The 24,997-nt window shown below is 43.0% G+C and overlaps 1 protein-coding gene across 4 annotated transcripts in view; it reads right to left on the bottom strand.

The window, feature by feature from the left end:
- Window positions 1-24,997, bottom strand: part of ETV6 (ETS variant transcription factor 6) — a 140,302-nt gene that overhangs the window by 104,339 nt on the left and 10,966 nt on the right. The window contains exon 1 of one of the 4 annotated variants that reach the window (XM_069806886.1): window positions 10,461-10,493. The exons of the other annotated variants lie outside the window; for them this stretch is intronic. Coding sequence (XP_069662987.1) covers window positions 10,461-10,478 — 18 coding nt within the window. The 5' untranslated portion in view covers window positions 10,479-10,493. Of the gene's footprint in view, window positions 1-10,460; window positions 10,494-24,997 lie in introns of those variants that run through there. 4 annotated transcript variants of the gene reach the window in all.

A 24,997-nucleotide genomic window follows, 5' to 3' on the forward strand; every position in this document is an offset into this window, starting at 1 on the left:
CCAAAACAAGCTGTAGCATTACCACAGCCAACAGGGCAATGGGATAACACTGAGCCCACAGGCCTGTCAAGCCGTGGGATGGCTAAGCACAAAAATCTCAGTTTAGCTGCTCTCCTGCCATAGCTTTTCCTGTTTGTTAAGTTCCCCAATTGTTTTAATTGTTCCTTTCAACCTCTGCATCACTTTTTGTTCTTCCTCAAATTATTATTTTGTTTTAGCTCATAATCCCGAAGCATTGGTTATGATGTTGCTCCTGGCAGAAGAGAAGTGCTGAAGTTTCACTCTGGTTATCTTTGGCTTGTGTTCACAGCTAAGCATTGTGGGTTCACAACTGAATGGACACTGTAGTGACAGCCACTCCACCCTTTCCATAAGACTGCTTATGAGCTACAAATACTGCCTTACTACATTAGCGACAAGCTTGGGAACTAAGCCAGCTAAAATGGAGTAAGTTGCAGCCATCTTTAAGAAAAAGAGTAAAGTGCTGGTCCTGGGCCCATTTTGACTCAATCTGAAGGCTTGTCCACAGTCCTCATTATTACAGCATTTAAATATGTCCTATAATACATTTACCACTTTCCTGCAATAAGAAGAAGCGTTATTATACTCACCTTTACAAGTGGAGGGACTAAAACATATGTAGATTAGGTGGTTAGCCCATCAGGAGCACAGGGGCTGAGCAAAAACCTACTTCAACACCTTAGAAAATAATATCCTTTCCTAAGAACTCTACCGGGATCTGAACCCAACTGTTAGGACTTCACATTTATACAGTGATAGCACTCAGAGGCAAACTGAACCACGGGGCCATTGTCCAAGGCACCACAGAAACACTGAGCAGAGGACAGCCCTGAAGAGCTCAAAGCCAAAATAGTCAAGATAGAGAAGCACCAGAGGAAGAATCTTTTCGAATCCTATTTTACAATTAGGAACAGCAGTGCAGGAAGAAACAGCAAGTTGCCTAAATCCCATTTTGACCCTCTACAAGCATGGCCATGTTTCTGGGGTTATGGTGCTGCTCTGGAAACAGATGAACTACAAGAGAGAAGTAAAATGACATGGACATTGTGCAAAAGCTCTGAGAAGGCATCATTTCATTCTGCATTTTAGCTTTGATTTTAAATACCCTCCCCATGAGCACTGCTGATTTCTAATGCTCCTCCTTGTCAAAGCATTGACTGAAATCTTTTGACTCAAGTCGTAGCAGAGATGGCCTGCATCAGAAGAAACCTGTGAACCCGTTCCAGAAACACGTCCCTCCTCTGCCACAAGAATCAGGACAGAGGCACTCCAACCCTTCCCACGGTTATGCAACAGCACAGATCCAGTTAGGAAGGCAGGACTCCTTAGCCAACGCAACTCACTGCTAAACAGCCTTAAAAACCAGCACAGCTTTCTGCTGGCACAGGCAAAGCAAAACAGGGGGGCATCAATCACCCCCATCTAATCAAGCAGGGTGTGTTTAACACTCGAGCTGAGCTGTGAGACTGTCAGAGGAGATGGAGGAAGAAAAAAAAGAAAAAACCAAACCTGCTTACAAGAAGCATGACAAAACACTTCTTCTGTTCCTACAGCCAAGAAGGTGACTGGGACAATTGCCCAAGAATACGAACATTCCCAGCATTTGAGGACAAACATGTTCCTTCTAGCAAGCATCCCCCAGCCCCTTCCACCACATGCCCTTCCCCACAGTCCTGCTCACACATAGCAATGGCTAAGATTTTCATTAGGGGAAAATTAACCAGAATTTTTTTTTTTTTTTTAAAAAAGCTGGCAACAAAGACATGAGACTTTTCCTGGCATTTCTCCTGTTTATACAGGACCTGCCAAACCGGTTGTGTGATTTTTATGCTGCTTTCTCTTCCACAAAGTCCTTCGAAAGGCAGAATAACAGAAAGCAAATAAGGAAAAAGTTTGGTTATATAGGTCCAAAGATCAACCCTTGGTAATACAGTTGAAAAATCAAAAATTAACCAGAATCTTCCTAAATTTATTTTGAATATCCAAAGACCATGGTTGTTTATGCTCATTATTAAGACTGTGTTGAAGTAGAATAGTTGTTTTGAACAGTGAGAGGCAGTCCTGTTTCAAACTGTTTAACATCTAAACAGATAAATTATGCAGCAGATAAAATAAGAAACTGAGGCACAGAACAGTCAAACTGCTCAAGCTAGGCAGAGCCGGAGACAAAGAGCAGGTCCTCCCAGTATCCACCTGGCTCCCTGCATATTAGGTCATGCCACTTCCCCTATGTAAACATGCCTAATTCCCAGCAAAGGCTAGGCTATTGTATGTGGGTACGGATGCCTTACTGCCAACACCAAACAGTTCCTAATCCTAGAAAATTATGCTGCTTTACCCTCCTATAAGACACTAGACAAAAAAAAAAATTCAATAATTGCAACTGCCTAGCTATAAGTCCACTGCCAGGGATCTGAAGACCAGAAGTGGTAACAAATTTTATAGTAAACATTTCCCTCAATATACGCAATCTTGCTAGAAATCAAAACATTGCACCAAAAATAGCCCTTTCAATTACTACATAGGGGTTTTTTTAATGTTGCGGTTTGTTGGGGTTTTTTTTCAGAATAACTTATCTCAAGCGCAGCAGCACACTGTGCTGCTACACTTTCCAAGTGGAACATTTGGTCTTCGATTCAGAAGAAATTTCTGTTTCGATATTAATTTTGCTATCCACATTCAAAATCCTGAGGCAAAATGAAAAATAACATGCAAGTTTAGCTTTCTGTTCGGAGCACTCTTGTCTTGCTCTAACGTCAGAACAAAAATGCTATGGGCACGTGGAAAAAAAACTGGAAGGGGGGGTAGGGGGGGAATCAATTGAGTGTACCAAACCCATCACCCTACCCACACAGCCCCGGGTGCCCACTGTTTACTCAGGTGTCCTGATGTTCTCCAGTGGCACAGAAAGCACAGCCTTCCCCTCCAACACTCGCGTATTGCTCCGCTCTCTCACCCATGAGGCCACCTAGCACACACAGAGCCTGCCACTCTGATGGCTCAGATTTAACTGACATGGTAAATATTCATTTTCACTGGGCTGTATAGAAAGATGAGATAAAACCTTGAGCAAATAAATGGGCAAAGTTCGAGCTTACAGCTGCTCCTCATGGGCCACTTTGAGCTGACACACCTGTTTCTTTGGCAACTGGTTTTGCTCCTGAAGGCTTGGGCTTTGCAGGGCTGCCTCAGCAGGGCTGGGTGATGTGCTTATACAGGATCTGCCTGTCAGCCAGAAGGATCCCAAAGCGATTTACAAACAATTTATGAGGGATTTACAAGCTCACTGCACAACAAGTGAATGGGCACCGCTGCTTACACACCTGCAAGCAAAAAAATCATTCACCAGGTTCCAGTTACATTAGAAAGGCAGCTGTTTGGGAGCCCTCAAAACCAGTTTAAATGAGAACAGCCAGCCCTCCGGATCCTGTGAGCCCCACAGAAACACCATCCGCTATGGCTGTAAGCTCTTTGAGCTGGTCCAGCTGCCTCTGCGGCCACCACAGGGGGGTTCAATAGTAATATCTACATACATAACCACATCGCAGTGTGAGAAAGGATCCCTCATAACAGTGTGGATGCTTAAAACTTGTGTGGATCAGACTTCACGGGCATAATGCAGCCATCCTAGACAGACTCCTCCACTACAGCATGCATCTTTGAGATGCTTTTAGGCTCAGACATACAGACATCCCACTGATGGCAAGCATGGTTCTTCACACCAGGAGAATCCAATCTGAATTAGACAGAACAGTGCACATTGTATGCACGATGGGATGATATCCATGCAAGAAACTGCATTCATCTTGCAACCAGCAACGACTCCACTTGCCTCCTGCCTGCTAATCCAGTGCTAAAATTACATAACTTTGTGAGCTGCCACAGAAAACTGTATTTATTTATTTACCCCCAAAGCTTCTCCTCTTTCTGTCCCATCCAGACTGGAATCCCAGCAATAGAAACACAATGATCAAAGGCCCCCAGACTGGAAATGCTAAAGCTACTAACACATTTAAAAGCAGAGTAGCCTGGTTTGTATGGAAGCCTAAAACTTTCTGTTGGATTAGCTGATGTAGGTGGAAGAGTGGACAGGCTCCCAGGCAAAGCCCTGCTGTCTTTCAACACTTGTGCACATGTGTGCACCTTACACTTACGTTATATAGGCATATCGTTACATATCGCCATTGCAACTTTAATGTCAAAATTTATGGTACTAATCAGGAACCTGTGCTGAAACTTATCTCAACCTGCAAGTACGTAAAAATAAACGCACGATCTTAATCTCTCATGTTGCATGAACTAATCTTACAAAAACTGTGAGCAAGCATGCACATTCCTACTGACACAGGGAACTACAGGTTTTGCTGAACACTGGAAATTGCAAAACTGGGAAATGGAAATACTGGTATCTTTAGTGAGCAGAACTACCTGCTCCTATTACTTGCAATAGCTGGCTGGTGACATAGTCTGTGATACATTGCAGCATGACAATACCCCTTGCCATAGCTAAGCCCATAATTAACAGAACAGCTGACAAAAAAAATGCATCAATCCTGTTGGGAGATGCATATAGCACCCTTAGCACAACAGAAATGATTTTTAGATGTACACAGAGCTCCTAGTTTGGGGAGAGAATGAGGAAGCCTGTTACTAAGAGACAGGTGAGAATTTAGGGGCACAAATTCTCTAGCTCATGGGAGAAAAGAAAAATGGGAAACACTGACAGCCCCAGATACAGCAGAGAACACAGAAAAGAATCAGATCTCACTGGTGAGGATGGAAAAGGAAATGCAAGAGACCCATGAGAGCAAGTGGAAGGAAACACCACAAGCTCCCTAGTGTGTAGAAGTAGCAGACTCTTACCTTCAAGGTTTAACTATAAAAGCTATGGAAGTCAGAAAAAAGCATAAACATCTTTTTTGTTAAAGGTGGTGGTTTTTTCCCCTCTCTCTACGGAAACACAAAGTTCTAGGGGCGCTAGATGTGCAGACTTCAGACATGACAACTGCAAATCCAAATACCTCAGCAAGTTCTAAAGCACAGAGACCAAAGTATGTGTGTGTTCACTATTTGGAATACCTAGAGATGTCTATTAATAGTGAAGAATGCAGTCTTTTCTTCTAAAAGAAAAACATTTTATTCCACCCTCACACCTTAGCAAAATTAGTCCTTCTGATTAAAACAAAATTGGGAGATTTCTTTTGGTCGGTGTGGATCCATTAACACCAGCTGCACCTGAAACATTACTTAGACAAAGCCACGCCCATTCTAGACGGTTTTTTGTCTTGTATTAATTCAAACTAACTGATCTCAGTACGCATTGGAACAGACACTAGCAGATCCTGCACCAAACATATGGCATGCCGTAGGTCTCAAAAGTGGTGTATCAGCCTAGGAAAATCACCCAAAGCAGTCATCCTGAAGCAAATGTTGGCTGGTTAAGTTTTACGACTGTGTTAGTTAATGGGAGTCAATTGTAATCTCTTCATTTCACTTTATACTGGACCACAAATTCCCATTTAGTCAAAGCTCAGGGTTTAGTAAACAATTGCAGGGATTTAACTGCTGTTCCTTACCACCCTGCCACCAGGAGTTACAACCCCGAAGCAGTTACAACCCCGAAGCAGACTAGGCAGAAGGGAATGCATGAGTGCTCTTTATCTGCCTCCAGAACAAAGTCCAGGGGCTTACCTCAAGCCGCTGGGGGCTCAAACCCAAGCAAAAGTGACCCTCAGGTTAAACAGAGGCATTTGATTAGCTACACACAGTGACTGCATCAGCAACTGCAGAGTTAATGTAACTAGGATTGCTCACTCTCTGCTATTTTCCTAACTTGAGCTTTGGCGACAAGGAGTTTCAACCACTTAAGCTCAAGGAGAAAGCAACACTCTAGTGGAGGGAAGGATGTGCATACAAACAGGAGAGAGAGTACTGGGGAAACTGGAGTTACAAGGTATACTGCCAGAGCAGCAAGGACAGATCTTTAGTGGTCAATCTCTCAAGATGTTTTTTTTTCTACTAAAGGATGCTATTTAAGGCATGCAGTCTTATTCAAAACCAACAACAACAAAAAACCCCATACCACACTCCCCAACTCCAAAAACTCTAGCACAAGTGATACAATCTGTGTTTTCACATATTATGTATACCTTTAAAATATCCACCTCCCCCTTCCCCATATCCACAGATTATTCCTAAACTCCTAGTAGCTAACTTGTACAGCGATGGGGGTAATCCCAGGTGCAAGTGCTTTGTTCCCTGACACAGATTTACATGGGTAATTTGTATCATTAAAGAACACTAGCATCTGCATGACTATTTGCCTATCTTTTTCTTTGTATCTTTTTCCACCTATCAATTTCTCAGACTGTTGCTTCAGAGAATGAGGGAAAAAAAAGCTTTCTTCACTTACACACACCGACACCAAATCTAGGCCAAGAGTAGGTAAATCATCAGCACCCAGAAAGCCAGGCCTAATTTGTAAACATATACATAAAGCTGTAGTTGTCCATGCTATTACTTGCCACACCAGTGTAGATAGCAAAAGCCTAAATAAGCTTTGATGGCTGAGGAGCAGGGCCTGACTGAGCTTTGAGAACAGAAGGGGTAAGGCCATGTGGATCCTCTCTGCTTTGCACTGCACTTGAGGTTATGAATCTCTGCTGCATCTGTACAAACTTTGGCCAAAATACCATCTCAGTCTTCAGAAAACTTCAGGTCTATATAAAAAAAAAATCCATAGCTGATTATTCCATGTGATATATGAGCACTTTAAGGATGATTGTACAAACAGTAGACGTCATACACTGTTTTGTTGCTGTCATTCAGCTATAATTCAGAAATAAAATTTTTTATTCAAAGACCTCTCAAGCCAATGGGGGGGGGGGGGGAATCTTACAGGAGAAAAACAAATTATTGCTTCAGTTAAATTTTAGTTACACTGATGCAACAGATCTCCTTCACCATTATAAATACCCCAAGTCTACCTGAACCTTGGCCTCATTTTCTTCAAGGTTTATGCAGGAAACGGGCTTCCAGACAACTTGGACATGGTTTCATCCTTTAAAAGTACTTGAACCACAGATTAAACAAACTTTGACTCTTCTTAATCTCTTTAACAGGGGTATGGCTGTTCACACTTCTCTTCACAGCTTGCCGCTGCTGAAGTGTGTCTAATGTCACCCACGGTAAGTTAAGATTTCAGGTGGGGAATCAGCAGCAGGGGCAGACAGATTCTCAAGACGCAGAAGACGCTGCTTGTATGATGATGTAATTTGTAATGAAAAGCCATGGGAGAAGTCTCCTGCCTCTCTCAACTGTGTCAAAGCAGAATTTTCTCAAGTAAAAATCTTGTCCAAAGTTTCTCATTAGTGGCTCTATGGAGGAAATATTACAACATATTTCGTTTTAAACCAGTGTCAGCTGCTTCTGTCAAACCGCAAACATCTGATCATGGATCCCTTAATAAATGTTCAGCACCAAGCATTTTTGGGAGGCAACTAAAGTGTGGCACAAGAGAAGAGCTCCAGCACTGAAGGAAAAGCCTGTTGTTACATGACAGGTCACAGCTACCTCCCTTTGGACAGAGCTGAGAGAGAGAACAAGCCTGTCTCTCACTATAGTCATTCCACTAACGCTTATGCTTGTTGCTTAATCCTGTCTCAAGTCCTGCGCTGCGTCCTTCCTAGCAAAACATGAAATCAGCAGGAAACAGAGATGGTTTATGGACCACACACTGCTGCAGAGCACAAGCCTGCTCATTCGCAACAACAGTTAAATTTAGTACAAAAGAGAGGGCCTGAAAGAAGAGATGCTTTGCACCACCAGGCTCACAAGCCCGTTTGCTTTAGCTCTTTTCCTCCCTTCCTTCCCCTGCCCTTTTGGAAAGCACAGCCACTTCCTCGCCAGCTAGCAGGAGGATGAAAATTGAGCTGAGCAGATGTTGCAAAGCTTGTGAAAGAGGGTGATGAACATTAACACACAGAGTACATGCATAATAGCTGGAGAGGCAGAGAAGCCCGGGTTTGAAGGGAAGACCTCCCGACCCCGGGCAGTAACTCTGCCCAATCAAGCCAGCAGACGGGTGGCAGCAGGTCAGTCTGAGCAACGCTGGGATCACAAAATACATCATGGCAATGAACCTGCTGATTAAAGCTACTAGGGGATAATTTCAATTACCTGAACCTGAAAGCCAGCCTACAGGCAGACAGGAACGGCACGTCAGCCATACAGCTCCTAAACTGAGCCGTGTGCCAGCGGTAAGTAAGTTCATAGGATGGTTTAGGCTACAAGGGAGAGGAGTCTCTTTGTCCCCATCTACCCACAGAACAAGGGGACTCTGCCACAAGGCAAACCCTGTACTAGAAACTCTGGGAGACTGCGCCGGCAAGACCTGGGCTGGGATGAGGCCAGGCACATGGAATTGCCCCGCATGCCCAGCCAACAGATGGACAACCAGGCACTTCAGCCTGCACGCTTTCATTTTCTCTACAGCTGTGAGAAAGCGGGGGCTCTCAGCAAAACATCCCTTTTACAGCAATTAGGTTTTGACAGTCCTGGGTGGATTTCAGGCACACATGCGCAGCCAGTCACAACGCATCACATCAGCAGCACTGCCTCCTTCTCCACACAGTGCCTTTCAAAGGACATCCACATCTTACACCCACCTTATTAGTGCAAAAACAAGCGTAGCATGTTTCCAAGTTCAACTCTCTGGCCAGTGGCAGAGCCAAGTAAAGTGGCCCAGCTCCCTCTCACCATCACCCCTGCATGGCCGTGCCACGTGTAGGGACACTGAAGCATGGCGGGTGCGTTTGGGAAGAGGGGGTATGCACCCAGCCTGTGGTAGGGACGGTCACCACTCCAAGGTGCTGCAGCCCAAGGAGCTGCCGCTTCTGAAGGAAATACAAAGAGATGGAGGCTCCACAAAGAGCGAGGTTTGGGCTGGCTTTCGCTTCGACAAGCCCGACCCCAGAAGGCTGCTGCCCAGCACACCTCATCTAGGCAGCCTCTCTGAACCACTTTGAGCTTTGGCTGCAGCGTGGGTCGAGACACATCTGGGATGGCTCTGCAGCACAGAAGCGCGCGAATCAAGTTGTCCCCCTCCACCCACGCACCCTCTCCAGAACAAGCCCTTTTCCACCGACAAATAAAGTAACTCCCACTGCCAAAAATTCCTACCATCTGCTTTCCATATTTCCCTATAATGGAAAAATAGATTCTCTGCTATTTTTAAAACAGAATTAGTTTGCAGACTTAACTTCTTTGCTGTTTAATCAACATCTTTACCTCAATATGTAGATGCCACTAAGAAAATAGGCTTTAGATACAGGGAAAATCTGGCTCAGAAAACCATGACAGACCCCAGGACCAGTGGGAGGTAAATCCCACTGAGACAGGAATCTCAACTTCCCAATTTCACCATTTAAAGAAAATGACAACTTTCAAACTAAAAAAAAAAAAAAAAAAAAAAAAAATCTGATATCCAGAATACATTAAGGAAAAAAACCCCAAACTGGTAATTTTGATAGAACTGGATTAGGAAGAAACTACAGAGGCAAAGCTGAGTGAATAAGAGCCTTTTGTAGGCAGGTGGGGTGGAGGTGTAAGGGACAAATAATACGGGAAGTACTTGAGGCAGCACCTCTTCCGTCTGCATTAATTGCAGCCAGAACATCACGTCTGACCAGGTCTTCAACCGGATTTGTCCAAGTCCAATCCAGTGACATGCTGATAAGCTTCCATATCTATTTTAATTGATGAGAGCTGAGGACACTCAACAGTTTTTAGGACAGACATTCACAGCAGAGATCTTAAGATGGGAAGTAATACATAGAAGTGGCTGATTTTCTGTTTGTGGTTAACAAAATTAAGTCCTTTTATTTACAGAAAAATGTGTTTCTTCTGAAAATGGATACAAAAGAACTTTTTTTTCATTAGAAAGGAAAAATCTATTAAAAAAATCATTTCTTCTGACATTTTTCATGGGAAATGCCACTTAATACCAGTTCTATTTCTAGGTAATAAACACGCTACACAGACGTAAGAACATGCACCACATCCAATGTATTTGGTTAATTAAAAAAAAGGCAGAGAAACACTAATTCAATCTCCTCTTGCAAATTCCATATTTGTGCATGAATTTATGTACTACAAAGAAAAGGACTAAATAAGTCCCAGTTTAAACCTTTTTTTGTTGTTTTTAGTTTAACTCCTGCTTTATTTCTGAAGTGCATGCTTTAAAGTTAACACATCATCATGTGGGTGAATTTCTAAAAACTGTCTTGTGAAATGTCTGGAATTAATATTGTATATGTGCATATGTGTAGTGTATTAGCCAGTACTCACATTAATAGAAAAGTTGGGGTGTTAAAGGAACAGCTAAATAGACAAGAGTAATGTAGCAACTTTGAAAATGAGCCTAAAATGCTTAGGCTTACAAGTCTTCTTAGATCCATGGGTTCAGGCACCAAACATGGAAACTCTAAAATCTCAGCCTTGAAGTCTGCTCCAAGTCCATTCATAGGATCTATACACACATTGCAAAAAGAGTTAATTTACTGAGTGTTTTGCTTCATCTGTACTAGTGTAAAAAGGCAGTGACAGATAAAGCTCTTCCTGCAGATTGCTTATCAACATCCCCATAAATAGGGCTCCCATTAAAATGTGAGAGTGGGTAGGTTTGCTCAGGGATCTCAAAGATAGCATACTTCCAATGCTTTGAACCTCCTGGGTCATACCCCACATTCCCCGTGCACTCATCCCTAAACAAAAGGCAACACTTGTGTTCTCTTACTCGTGTGGGGCCACAATCCTGCCATCAGATCTGCGTAGGTGGGTATCTGCACATACAGCGAGTCCCACTGAAGTCATAGGCACAGAGGTCCACCTACACGGATCTGACTGCAGGATCAGGAGTTTGGCTGGAGTCCATAGTAAGGGCTTGTCTACTTTTGGGGTTTGGGGGGTGGGATGTTTTGTTTTATAAACTAGGATAACTACAACTCAGCAAAAATCCACAGCAGACAGGCTGTGCTGATGTAAAAAGGGATTCACATTACTGCCTTTTACCTCTGCTTAAAACACCTTGCCTACAGAAAGCAACCAAGTAGCACAGCTATTGCAGATGAAGCCATTGCCCGATTTTTATTACAGAGTAGTTCCCTATACAGAGACAATTCTGGAATCAAAGTATTTTTGTTCCAGAATAATTATGCTGCTAGTAACGTGGGCAATCTATTCCATGGTAACTGAATTACAGCAGGATAGCCATTCTAGAAGAACTAAGATGGTTATACACCCCCATACACACACCCAGTACACTAAACCATAACGAATACAGGAGAGATCCGAATGCCAGCTAAAAAACAGTGGGAGTCTTCCCAATGACTTCAGTGGGCTTTGGCTGAGGCACTGTGTAAAGGAAATTGCTTAATTCCTGTGTATTTTTAAAAAGGATTCTAAAAAAAAAAAAAAAAAAAAAAAAAAAAAAAAAAAAAAAATCACATAAAACTGAGCTGCAAGCCTGCAGGCATTCAGACACGTGAGTAATCCCACCAAACCCAGTGGGACCCATGTGCATTTGTAGAACTGTGTTCTTGGTGTGTGAAGACTACATCTATACATCAAGAGGAGACAGAGCAAATTATTAACCCTTAACTTTCTCACTGAGAGACAGTCCAAGAGAAAGTTTCAAAGCACGTTCAACTCTGATATACACCTTGCTTTAATCTACCATCCTCTTTTTTAACTTGAGCAATATGAAATTAGTAGTGTGAATTAAGGACATCAAGGTGACAAGCACTGCAATCAACTCCTTCCAAAAAAATTCACTGCATACAATGTTTTGTCTTTCCTGAAGGATTTATTCTGTGGTTGTTTAAGTTTAAGCATCAGTGATTTTTTTTTCTTTTTTTTTTTTTTTTTTTAAAAGGATAAAATCTTTCCATCTAAAAATTCTAACCAGATGTGGATTTCAGACTTCCAAATTTGGGAATGTTCAGATCAAGAGCTGTTGTTTTAGTCTTTTAGCCATGATCACCGCTGTGAACATAAAAGTTTTTGATTTTTTTCACCCTCAAACCATCAAGAGGCTTAGCCTATATTTGGCCAAAACTTAAGTGCAGGTCCAGAAAATCTCAGTAGATGTTTACAGGACCCAGGCCTAAATCACAAAACCTTAGATCACACAAGTTTTGCACAATTCTGCTAATTTGCTTATGAAAGTTTAGTAAAATTTTTGATGCAAGTCTCATGTATGGGAATTACCTGGGTGAGCTAAGTAAAAGTTTCAAAATTGGTATATGTGCCTCCTCTCAATTTGCATCACAAATTGCAAGTTTCTAAGAGGGAGGCGTATGTTCCTTTCTCTTTCTTCAGCTGGGCTCTGTTGCTAATCCTGACCTTCTGAGATGCTGCAGAGATGATCAATCCCTTCCTGAACCACCAGTTCTGTCTGCCCTGTGCATCTCCCAAAGCAAAAGAGAACAGTGAGAAAATATTCCTTGTATTATGGCTCTAGCTTTCTACTAACCATTTAATAAATTTAATTTAACCTTTTAATAAATCATTTAACCATTTAATAAATCCGTATGTAGATGTTAGTTAAATAATTCTCAACCCTTCTGGCTATTTAGATGTTAACCCAAGGCTTCCCAATTTGATAGCACCTTTATGGCAGTGACCAAGTTCTCTTCCCCTTCCATGTATCAGTCTTCCCTTTCACCTTTCACTCATCTTTAGACATCAATTCACCCTCTTCAGTTCTTCATAGAATTTCCTTCTCCTCCACGGAAACTAAGTTATCTACATGTTTCAAACATCACAGACAACATCAGCCCATCATTGCTACTAGTTTATGCTCACATTCTGAGGAACAAGATGCTTAAGGATTGTTGCATGCTGTATAGGCATCAGCACAGTTAGAGCCTCCCAGCACTACAAAGCAATAGAGCAGCATTTCTCTTTTTTTATTTTTTTTTTTTTTTATTATTTTATTCAGAGTATACTGAGGCCAGACAAGGAGCACACAGGGAGCTCAAGGAGTCACCCATAAGAAAATCCAGCTGTCTGCAGGATTAGACAAAAAATCCACTTCAGACTGACTCTTTAGAGAGTAAACAGTAGTCTCTAATTCTGGAAAATAACATTAGTTAAATGTAACAGGCAAGTGCATATATTGCACATAACATTATGATATATAATATATATTGCACTTAATGTAGCATGTAACAATAACATACACAACATACATTTTTATCCCAAATTTATGAGCTGGAATTTATGTCAGTGGCAATTAGCAACAGAAACTCCCATAGGTTCTAATTGGAATGGATTAAGTCCTGATGCTAAGATGGCAACACTCACAAAAATCCTGGATCTATAGACGGAGAGAAACAAAAGTACATAAATTCCTTAGTTAAGATACTGAAACTTGTTCTCTCCTAAACAATCTCAACTGAGAAAATCCAACCCAGGTGAAAGCTCTGAATCATAACCTTCTGAAATCAGTGGCAAAGACCCCAAGATGATCAAAATGCCCGGAGGCATATACTGAACTGAGGTTGGCCTACAGAAGAAAAAAATGAATGGTGTCTCACATGATATATGAGAAGAACTCAAGCAGCAAATGGAGCTGTAACACTCTTTCTAGGCACTGTAATCCCACCACCCTGCAAACAGCTCCTGAGTTGAGATACTGGAAAAGGTAATTTTCTTGGCAACAATAAATTGCTGCTCTTACAAAAGCTACGTCAGCTGTCAAACCTTGGGGTTCATTAAAGCAGCTTCCAACGCTGACCTAAGTCTGCCTCTTATCATGATTGTGAAACATTTTATGCCAGGACAATTGTGAAGGCTGAAGCTCTCTTTGAAGACAGGCAAGTGGAGGTATTGGAACAGTCATTACTCGTTTGGTTTGGAGTTTGCTGTTGGTTTAGGTTGTTGGCTTTTTTTTTAAACAGAGGTACTACATCACTTAAATGCTCAAGGTATGACTAGCAAGGGTCATGACACTGCTGTATGAAAGCGTTTGCTTGGTGACCCTGTGCTGCCTCTGTGTGACTGTTCTGAGCCCAGCTGGAGGTTCAAGAGTTTCTTTCCAAGTCAACTCAATCCAAGAGCCAACTGTCAGGACAAGTTTGTTTGTCTCCATCTCCTGCAACCCAACTGGTAACGCTTCCTCACTGTAAAGATGACTCTTTGCTCCATCTCCTGCATCCTTAATGATAAGACGGGTTCTACAGGCCAGACATTGACATCCTTTACACCAGCAAATACAACCTTCTCCTGGCTGACAGCTTAGGTGATACTAATGGGTTAGCATAAGTGGGAACGGCCCTGCAGTTTGGGTTCAGTGAGCAGTACTGCTCATGATGCTCTGAAAAGAGGGAATGGTAAGGGAGCTATTGCCATGCTTATCATTAGGCATGTGCTTGAATGTGTTATTGAACAAGTGCCCAAAGCACTGGGCTAGAACAAAAAAGGTTGCTATTCCTACCTTAGGATGGCAGATGCTAAAGAAACTGTTCCCTTTTCACCACGGCTCCCCTCTGCCTCAGTTTCCTCATTAGAAAAACAGAGGAAATTACACCCATTTGCTTTGTAAAGCCTTTGGAAACAGTGGCTGAAACATGAAACAAAAGCTGGGCCTTGCTCTACTAAGGTTACCACCCACTACAGGCTTTAAGGCAAGGAGTTTAATCCTTCTCAGGAAGGACCTTATACGAGCTGGAGGAAGCATCCAAGCACCAATGGACCAGTACCTAGCATGAACCATACACATTGCAGATCTGCAATAGGAGAATACGCAGCTATCTCTTCTCTCCTCCCAGGGGCAGTGCATGTCACAAGACGTGATCTCAGTTGTTCCTCACACCTCCTCCACAATTTTTAGAAGGCTGCACGTATGCTACAGACACGTGCAGACCTACCAATGTCCATCAGGTCTGACATAGCTACGCCAGCAGAAGTGCATACTGTGGACCCAACCATACCAGTAGAACTGCACTTAATGCTGGAAGAATTTGTTTCGCTAGTGGACAGTGGTGATTTTTACAGCACTAACACTTTGCTACACGGCCACATTTATCCTCAGACTGCTCTGTCAATACGCTCTGTCTGCTATTCTTGTCAGTGTAAAGCACTGATACAGCTTCAAAAAGATTTCTCTTCCTTTCTCTGGGCTGTACTCCCACACTTTCAGGAAGCTTTTTGAGCCTCTCAACCTCTCATTTTCTAATCTGCTATTCCTATACACACACACACACAGAGTCCTCAGGAACCCTGCTTCAAACCACAGGTGGCCAAAAATCCACCACAACCACAGGTCTGTGGGATTCAGGAGGGGTGCACAAAAACACGCAGCACCACTACTTGATATGTAAGTGGTGAGCCCCAGTTCCAAGAAGTGCAGAGCGAGGTGCATTTGTACTCACCGCAAAGTGGCTAGAAGTGCAAGCAAAATTCCTCAGGGGTCCCCCAGGGAAAGAAAACTCTTCCAGGAACCTATCCCCCTGCCCTTTCTCAAGGCATTTAAGAAGCTACAGTTCTTCACAGGGATACCCCACAGGCAAGGGAAGATGCTCAAAGGGAGCTCCCTCCCCCAGCACTTCAACCACCTTTTCGTAAAGCTTCTGGGTGAAGCTCAGATTGGCAGCTAATTTCCGAAGGAAACCTCATCTCACCAGCAAAACATGCAGTAATAATCCTTGGGAGTAATGGGAGAGGAAGGAAAGAAGTGACCTGTGAAGAGTTGGAGATTATTATTTACAGGGCTGAAAACATCCTCCCACACACATACACACACCTTTCCTTGTCTGCTGTACTGGTCCCAAGTAAAAATTGCACAATAACATTGCTTGAGCTGATCTAATTCAAGGATGGATCCAACAAAAATGACTCTCTAAAACTTAAGTAAGCCCAGCAGGGGCAGCTCCAAAATCCTCTGTCCAGGTGCTCAAATAACCTAAGAGGGATGTAGATTCTGTACGAACAGCTGCTACAGCTTGGAAAGTGCCTGTTCTCAAACAAGGTGACAAACATTGACTATTTCAGCCTAGAAAAAGAAGGGAGTAATCCCTGGGAGCTGACTGTCAAGTCAGAGCTGCTGTCCCTTAACAGAGCTGAGAGTCCACACTATCAGTGATGTAGCAGCACTGGCAGGACTTGGTTCAGAGAAGCAGGGAGGGCAATGCACAGCCATTCAGCAGGACTAGTGTGGAAGCTACATTTCTACATCAAGGATTTCCATTCTTGTGTAATTTGTTTCCACCCCCCAAAAATAAAAATCTCGCTCTCAGATATTTAGGAGTTCTCTCTGGCAATTACAGTGTTCCAAGAGCTAATGGCTATCTATTCATAGGGGAAGTGTTTTAGCTAAGGCTTCTTTCCTTTTTTAAATTAAGCAAAACAAAAACATTCAGCATTGGACCCCTTCACTGTCTGTTATCCATTCAGTCCATGCTGAACAGGTCTACAGTACTACTAGTCTACCTTGGCACCTAGGTACCTTTGTATGGTGCAAGGTGTTCGGCAAGGGGTAGTAGAAGAAAGAGGAAATCACATCTCTGAGATGGGACAAGAGACAAAACCAAGACAGACAAGCACTTTAAATAAGCCTGAAAGGGATTTAACAACAAATGGAGATTTTTTCCAATCACAGTACACACAAGGAACTGGTAATAAAATAATAGCCAGATGAATGGAAGACAGGTGAATAGCCATCGACCAAACTAATGAAGTAGCTCCTGCACCAATTTCATACTTGTCCGAGACGTTCTGAATGTTTTACATTTTGCAGGGGTGGGGGGAATATAGATCCCTCCTCAGTTTGTGAGCCCAGTGAGTTTTCCAACTTGCAGGCAATGCAGAGGCTTGGGAAGAAAAGATGCCTCCGTGTGATGCACTGAGACAGGGCAGTGGAAAGCAGTCTTGTATCACAGCCAGCAAGTATCCCTGCCTCCTTTCTCTCCCATCAACACTGCACACACATCAAACACAGATGACTCATCCGGGCAAGGTCAGCCTTAAAATCTGTTGAGCCTCAAGTTGCAAAGTCTTGAGCTGGTGCAGGGCAGGAGACAGGTAATCAGACAGCAAGTCACCTCTTGCAGCTGCAGAGAAGCCACAGCATCAGTGCTACCCACTGTTTGGGAGCAAGAAATGTCAGCAAGTCGCCTCCCTCCCCGACCAGGCTGCCTGTCAGACAGAGACATCACGCAGGCTCAAGAGATACAGCATCTGCACAGTTTCAGGTGGTCATCAGTGTTACCTGAGACTGGACATGGGATACAGACAGGTAGCTGGGTGGGTGGGTCAAGAACAAAAAGATCTGGAGGGTTTGTCATCTGCCTGCCATGCAGGTGTCACAGGTAAGATGTAAAACAGTGGTTAAAGAGATGCAAGGGACTTTGTTCGTGGCTTCTTAGCAGCCTCTCGGGGCGGGGCGGGGGGGAGAGTGCTACTCTGTACCATTATTTCCTATTTTTGGTGCTGTTGGTGCTGTTGAATGGAGTTCTGAAATGCTGAGTCATTTTGCTTTGTATGAGAATACCTCAAAATAAAAAACAATAGTAATTAAAAAAAAGACAAACTGACCTTGCAGTTAACAAATCCCTAGGAATCTGACCACACTTCTAAGGGTTTGTTGTTTTGGGGATTTTTTTAAACCAAAGACATTCTTTTTCCCTTCCATTCGAACTTTCAGAAAATGAATTAAAACTAGTGATGTTACCTGTGTGACAAAATCTGTCTCTTGATCAGCTTTCATTATGGTCAGTGCCACTGAATAATAATGAGTTTTCCTTTATCAGTTCTACCTCTTGCTCAGTTATCACTGTGGGCTTCAGCCAAATCCTCTTGAACTCAGTGGAGCACAGAGATCAGGTCCAACAAAACACAATTGTCTTATAACCTCTGGTAAATACTTGAGTCTTGAAGAGTAAATTTTTTCCTTCTTTAACTGCAGAAGTTTCTTTAGTTTTTCAAGTAACTTTGGAAGAGGGAGGAGAATTTCTCAAGTCTTCACCACAACAATCATCTAAGCTGCTATCAGCCAGAAGGAACCACTTCACTAAAAACTACCCAAATGGCCAGTGCTCAGGTAATACCAAACTGATAGCTCAGCAGTTCTACACTGTGCAGATTTTAATCTTAATTTTTGTTAAATTTGAGTTCATTATCCTAGCCATGGTTCAAGCCTCCTTTTATGCATCAACCAACACAGTGGTATCTTTAGGAGTTCTTCAGATAGAGTTCAAAGGAGAAGTTTAAAAAAAAAAAAAAAAAAAAAAGGCAAACTATCCAAAATCAAACCCGGTTAAACCCTGGGTCCTACTGCCAATAATTCTGCAATTATTAATCATCCCAGCAAGGGGTTAGGGCAAGATCATTATTACTTATTTGTATTACAGAGGCACAAGCAGTTTCCACCAGTGATCTGACTCCATTTTGCTAGGCATTAACACTTTATGGAGGGGCAATCACATTAAATGACTTCAAGGTCACAGAGAACGCAGTGGCAGAACAAGGACTGAACTATAAAACCTCCTGTATCTCTTTACAGTACCTTTAACCCAAGACTATCCCCCCTGTCCAGGATAATGAGTATATGCGCCAGGCTGGCATATTTTTATAACCATGTCACAAGGCCAGCATAGAAAATATAAGAAAAATAAAACAAGATCTATGAGCTGGCCTAGTTTTCTATAGAAAGGATGCCACAAATACCTTTCATGCCAAATCCAATACAAGGCATATATACCAAGCTCCCAGGAAAGCTGCGGTGAGCATGGCTCATAAAGAGCTAGCATTTATGGACTGAACTTATCATCTCCGTGTTTGCATGTTTTGAGAACATGATTTTGATAGATAATTGAAACTCTGAAATGACCTCTAGATTAGGCATGTGGGACAAACTTCCTCCCCTGACCCAGAGAGGCTTCACACTTCGCTGCATGGTTAAACAGGTCCAGACCGTCTGTCAGCATCAGCGATACAGAACAGCATAAATTTGCAATGAAAGTGGGGGGTTTGGCGTTCAGTGTTCTCAGTCTATCTCGAAGACTCAAAACATGCAAGTGCCTCCTTTTATTAAAGCAGCATTCTCCTACAATTAAACCTAAACGGCACAGCCAAGGTGTGCTCAGAAATGCAAAGCAAGCCATAGCACAGTTGGAAGTCCACAGATGACAGCAGTGGGGCCTCACACTGATACCAGAAGGCTCATTCATCTAGGCAACAGCTCTACCCTTCACACTAGAAGAACAAACCATGCTGCTTCAGGTCCTTGGTGTATGCTGGAATAAGAAAAGGAGAGATGGGTTCTCGGCACAAGAACCACCATGTTTTCCTGAACCAGTGACCACTTTTCCTGTAGCTACTCTATCTAGCCTAAAGGAACAGTTCTTGTAAAGAAAGTAGGTGTGAATCTTTAAAAGCTTTGGTAACACAGATCTGGCCAAAGCTTTATTCTGAGTTTCATCAACACTTTAATCCCAGATCAACTGGCACCGCCACTGAAAAAACGTGTCCTGCCCTCCTCATGTTCCCAGCTGCTTCTTCCCACCTCCACACCATGCTCTGCCTTGCGCTAGCACAAGCTGTTCATTTTAATCCAGATCTGCTGCCCTATCAAGCGTACGTCTGCCCAAACATTTGTGCCAGCCCATGGGAGGGGGAAGGGGAAGGGTGGGACAAGATTTTTTCAGCGTACTACCACCTTATCTTGCATTAAGAGTCTCATCAAACTACTTCTTCAGCAAAATAACAATGGTGCACTTTTGCAGTGCCTTTAAAGAATGGTTAAAAACCTGCAGAGAAGTAACCAGCTTTACATCAGCCCAAAGTTGGATATGGGCAAATATTCCTTCACAGAGACACTGCCGGAGGCAGGGAAGGATGGTATGACAGTATTGTACAGCCACACTACAGAAGAATTCAGGAACTAGCAGGCTCAACCTAGGATGAAGACCCAGGACCCCTGCTCAAGTCACAATTTTCACTTACCTCACCGTATCTTGAGCAGGACTCTTCTTCATATCATGCTTAAAGAGCCTCACCTCTTATGATGCCAAATCCCACTGTACTTCAAAAGAAAACACGTTATAGATAGCCTGGCAATATAGTCCACGACCTCCTACGTGCACTTTACAGCAACAGATAGGGCAGAGTTTAGGGAGAATACTCTTAACCTGTGAAAATGGAAATGACAGAGCATACACGAGGCAAAACAGGAGGAGGCTAGACACTAGTTAGCCACGAGAAAAACAAACATCTTGGCACAAATGAATTGTGCCTGGAAAAATGTTTGACTTTCAGGGCTTCTTAACTAGCCCACAGCCAGAATAATTAACAATGGACAGCAGCGAGACCTGAGATCGAGAAATGGAGGGAAGGAAGTTAACAACGTGGCCATCCGAGCAGCCTGGGATCTGTGCACTGCCTTTTCATTTTAGGCAGATGCTATGCAAGCCAGCAGCAATGGGAAATCAGACAGGCTAAGATTATCCTTTTATCTGACACACTGTTAAGAAATCAAAGTTAAAGTACTTTCCATTAACGGTCTAAATCACTCCAAGTTTAGCACTGTACTGCCATATAGATTATCAAACCCTCGCCTTTTTTTCCACTGGAAGGACAAGATCAGATAGAATACTGCTGCTTTCTAAAACCAGACATATCATTTAGCTGCTGTTTCAAGTGACTTGAAGAACAAAAGGACTTTGCAATCTCCAAGGGCTGTGTTTTCCCAGTAGCCTTGTCACCACCACTTTTAAGGACTGTGGCTTCAAACATGTCAAAGGCGAGGTAAAACTTGAGGTACAAACCTGAAGGAAAACCCAGCGTGGTGACTGTGCATGAACGAATAGGCTATCTGTTTGGAAATGTGAGAAAGGGGCAGGATGAGCACTGGAAAAGGCAGGCATGAGAAAATTTAGCCCTGCTTCACCAGCCTAAAACGAGGCTGCATTCAAGAGTGCATTGTTAACTGTTCATCTGTCCACAGATGGCATTCCAGCACCCATTCCTGCAGCACCATGAAACATACCAATACCCAAAGCCTGAGTCGGAAATTCAGGAGTTAAGTAGTTGAGTGCAAATAGCTAGGATATCAGTAAGTAAGAAATTAAAGATGATCTACAAAACCTGGGCAAATAATACAGTCGGTGGTCACAGGATCATGTTACTGCTGTGCTTGCACACTGGGTTAGGAAAGTGCATGTCCAGACTCCGCATGTGGTACACAGACATACTTTAATTCACTTTTGTATGGAATGATAGAACTAACTTCCTTGTGTTTAACACCAGGAAAACAGAATTCCTTCAGCTATCAGCATCTTTGGGGAAATTCTGCTTCTCTTTTACTGTGCTGGTAGTGGGTGTAACATCTACAGAGATTCAGGCTCTATAGTCAGCACTTGGGAACCGCAAAGGAAGAGCCTGTCCCCAGAGGGACCGTTCAAGCTGGTGTGGTGGGACAGGACCTCCTGAGACAGTTAAAGGTGAGCAGGCTATACGGCACAGACATCACAACAAAGTTCAGCCTAAAGACAGGGAAATATGTACCAATTGAGAGCAAGCTGCTATGGTATCTGTCTGCTTAGGACACCATTCTAGATGTGGGGCTTGGTAAAGGACACACAAGCATTTGCAGGTGGGTTTTTTTTTTTCCTTTTAGTCAGCTAGTTCTAATTGTCTAATAGCCAGTTTCTAGTTCTAATTGTCCACTAACTGCATTAGCACAGGACAAGCATAGTTTGAGAAACAGCTCACCTTGCACTGAAGAAAAACATCTGGTGTACACAGGGTCCCACGAGAAGGTCCTGTCTGTGGGCTTAATCGTTATGTGTAGAAAAATGAAGTCCAGGCACTCAGTAAACAACACTTCCTCCTCAATTTTCTCAGCTATTAGGAACTTGAAAAGAAGAGTCAGGGATTGAAAGGCAAAGAGATTGAACTACCAAATCAAGATAGTCACTCCAAAGCAGGTTTCAGGCATGCTGATGGAATAAATTAATGGAAGTGCTGGAATTGTCCCTGTATTGTATAACACCTGTTCATCAGCCACACAGTCATGCAGTTACGAGTTTGTGCCATCCAAATAAACGCATCCTTGTCTTGCAAGGAACTGTGTTCACTTGTCTCTTATCAGCCATCAAGAGGTGTGGCTGACACAGCACGTAGCATTTGAATTATCTAAGAATCTAATTATTTTTTCCACCCTCTGTCAGCCAAATCTTGGGAAAAACCTAGAGAAATAAAATAGGTCAGGGCACTTTATGCCAACAAATGGCGTCACAGCCCAAGAGGAGAGTCAAGGACAGGAAAATCCCCAAGAATTTTCCTGAAGAAAATTCACTAAGAAGTCCTTCATAACCTGAAGAACATTTGTCTCATGAATTTCAGATGGTCAGGTTACCTCTGCTAAGGAAACATCACAACAAGATCAAGAAACAGAGCAGAAGGTCTGATTCACATGAGAGGTTTTCTCAACTGTTATTTTTCCACTTGTCAGAGGCATTTGTAGAGAGTCCAGCACCAAGGTATGAAACCCTTAAATGAAAATGGAAAAACACAGTACATCTGGTCAGCCCAAAGGTCTGTCTAAGCTAGTACCACATTCTCCAGCAACATCAATCAGGAAATGCTCAGGGTAATAGCACAAGGAATAAACTCTCCCTTGCACACTCCCCCAGCAACCCACAGGTTAGGGGCTTTCTGGGCCAAGTACTGCAGCTGTATCTTTGCAATTAATGGTCCCAAACAGATCCATCCAGTATGAACTGTCTTTTGAAACCAACTGCCTGTTGGCCCTACATTACCAACTCCTGGCAGCAAGTTCGGTAACCTCACTGTATGTTGTGTGAAAACATACTTCCCCCTCTTTAAAACTGCCGGATGCTTCCATCTGATCCTCCCTGTTCCCATACAATGAGAAATGACCCTTCCCAATTCAGCTTCTCCCTGTGTCTGCCTCTCATGACCTGCTAAAGCAATTTTTTATGATTTCCACAGGAGTCTGCAATGGGCCCGGCTGCTTGCAGTTGCTGCCACAGCAGACTCCTCCCTCTCACTTAATTCCTTCACTCTCAATCCCATACAATTTCTCTGGCTCCTGCTTTCCTTCCTGCACTAACCTCCAGTCCCATAGCTTAGAGTAGGAGTATAGAAATATAGATACCAGATCTCTGGTTCAAACAGCTCCCTATCTACAGGGGCATAGAGAGCCACCCCATGTCAAAGCTCACATCTTGCAGCAGGGCCGAGTATCTTTACATTTTTGTGTGTCTGGCTGTGAAGGTGGGTGGGCTGAGAGCCCCATACTCTGGGAGCCCTAGCAGAAATCAAGACAGAAGCTCCAAGCCTGAAGTGCAGGACTGCTCACCTCGACTCTTATCACCACCAGCATGTGTCTAGAAAAACCTGCAGGTGACCAGTTTGTTGGAGCTTTCAAGGCTATGATAAGAAGTTTTCTCAGAAAACCCACAGGGACAAATTCTGAACAAGAAATGTCTATTTTTCAAGTATACGTAATTATTTTATTTCCAGAAGCACAGATACCAACCAAGCCATTTGTTTTGTGAGCAAGTAATTTGAACAGTGGGCAAGAAAAATTTTGCTGACCAGTCAAAACTGTTCAGCCTGGCTCTGTATCTCAGGTGTTACATAGAAAGCAATGCAAAAATGGAACTTCCTCCATCCCCAAAAGTTATCATTCTAACCACGTCTTCTAATTAACCCAAAATGAATTAAGGAAATTTTGTTGGGTTTGGGTTTTTTTTTCCCTTTAGAAGATGAAAATTTAAATATGCATTTCCTCTCTATAATGCTTAAATTTAAACATGCTCTAAAACTAAGCTCTACTCCAGACCAGCTGCTCAGAGTCCTTTGTACGCAAATCACTGAAGGAGCTACCTCGATGTCTTCAATTCACACTTTCTTCACTGCTGTGCCAACCACCTGCTGACAACCTGGGTCTACCTACATTTATTTTTTAATTGAGGTTAAGAAAGTGACAGAACTTCAGTTGTTGTTTGGGGGAGGTTTTTTTTCCTCTTTTTCAACAAGAAGTAGGCCAAGGCCCATACAGCTGAATTAATATTTTACATATGACAGAGTGCTCTTGGACCACTGATGGAAAATGGTCAGGGAATTAGGAAACTCCAGTCTAGACTGAAGGAAACTAGCCCTCTCTTTCATCAGTACTTAAGTTCACCTTATAATTGGACTGGCTGAAGTGATGGTGACATAACTCTTCACCTCCTAGGGACGCGCAGTAGGACCGTGAAGTTCTCACCGCAGCAAGCAGGAAGGGCAAGCAAGAAGGGCAAGCATGAGTGTTGGGACAGGCCAGCCTAAACACAGTATCATCTGCCAAGCAAATAGTGAGGGGGAGTCCCACACAGGCAGCAGGCAAAGGGCCCAAGGAGATGGCATTGAGAGAGCACAGCATTATTTTGCTGCAGCTATAGGTACCAAGAGACTACATGAAGCCCCTCTCCTCCCCATCTGTGAAGCGGGGCAATCCCAGTTCCCTACCTCACAGGGAACTGGCTGTGACAATAAACATATTAAAACATCGAGCTAACGGAGACTTTTGAGTATCTTAGAAAATATACGGACACCTCTACTACAGGACGCAAGTTAAAACCTGTTTCTTCAGAGCCTTTTCTCTCCAGGAGCACTAATACTGTCAGGAACCAGGAGGCTTGTTCTACATGCGTGATGGCTTCCCCTCGTTTGCAAAGCCAAACCTTGACCTACAAAACTTTGTGCCAAAGCGTAAAAGAAAGTCCTACCATTCGAACGAGCGGGACCCACTATTATACACCTAGAGCCCGAGCCTGACAAAGAGCCAAGCCAGCTTTTGGCAACAGATACAGAGAGAATATTTTCTTCTTTCAGTTTAGTCAATTAGTTCATTACAATGACTAGTTACCCAAAGTTGGAAAAAGCTTTGGAGTTGCAGAAACCGGAA

The sequence above is a fragment of the Haliaeetus albicilla genome, chromosome 19, assembly GCF_947461875.1.
Source record: "Haliaeetus albicilla chromosome 19, bHalAlb1.1, whole genome shotgun sequence".
Taxonomy (NCBI): Eukaryota; Metazoa; Chordata; class Aves; order Accipitriformes; family Accipitridae; genus Haliaeetus; species Haliaeetus albicilla.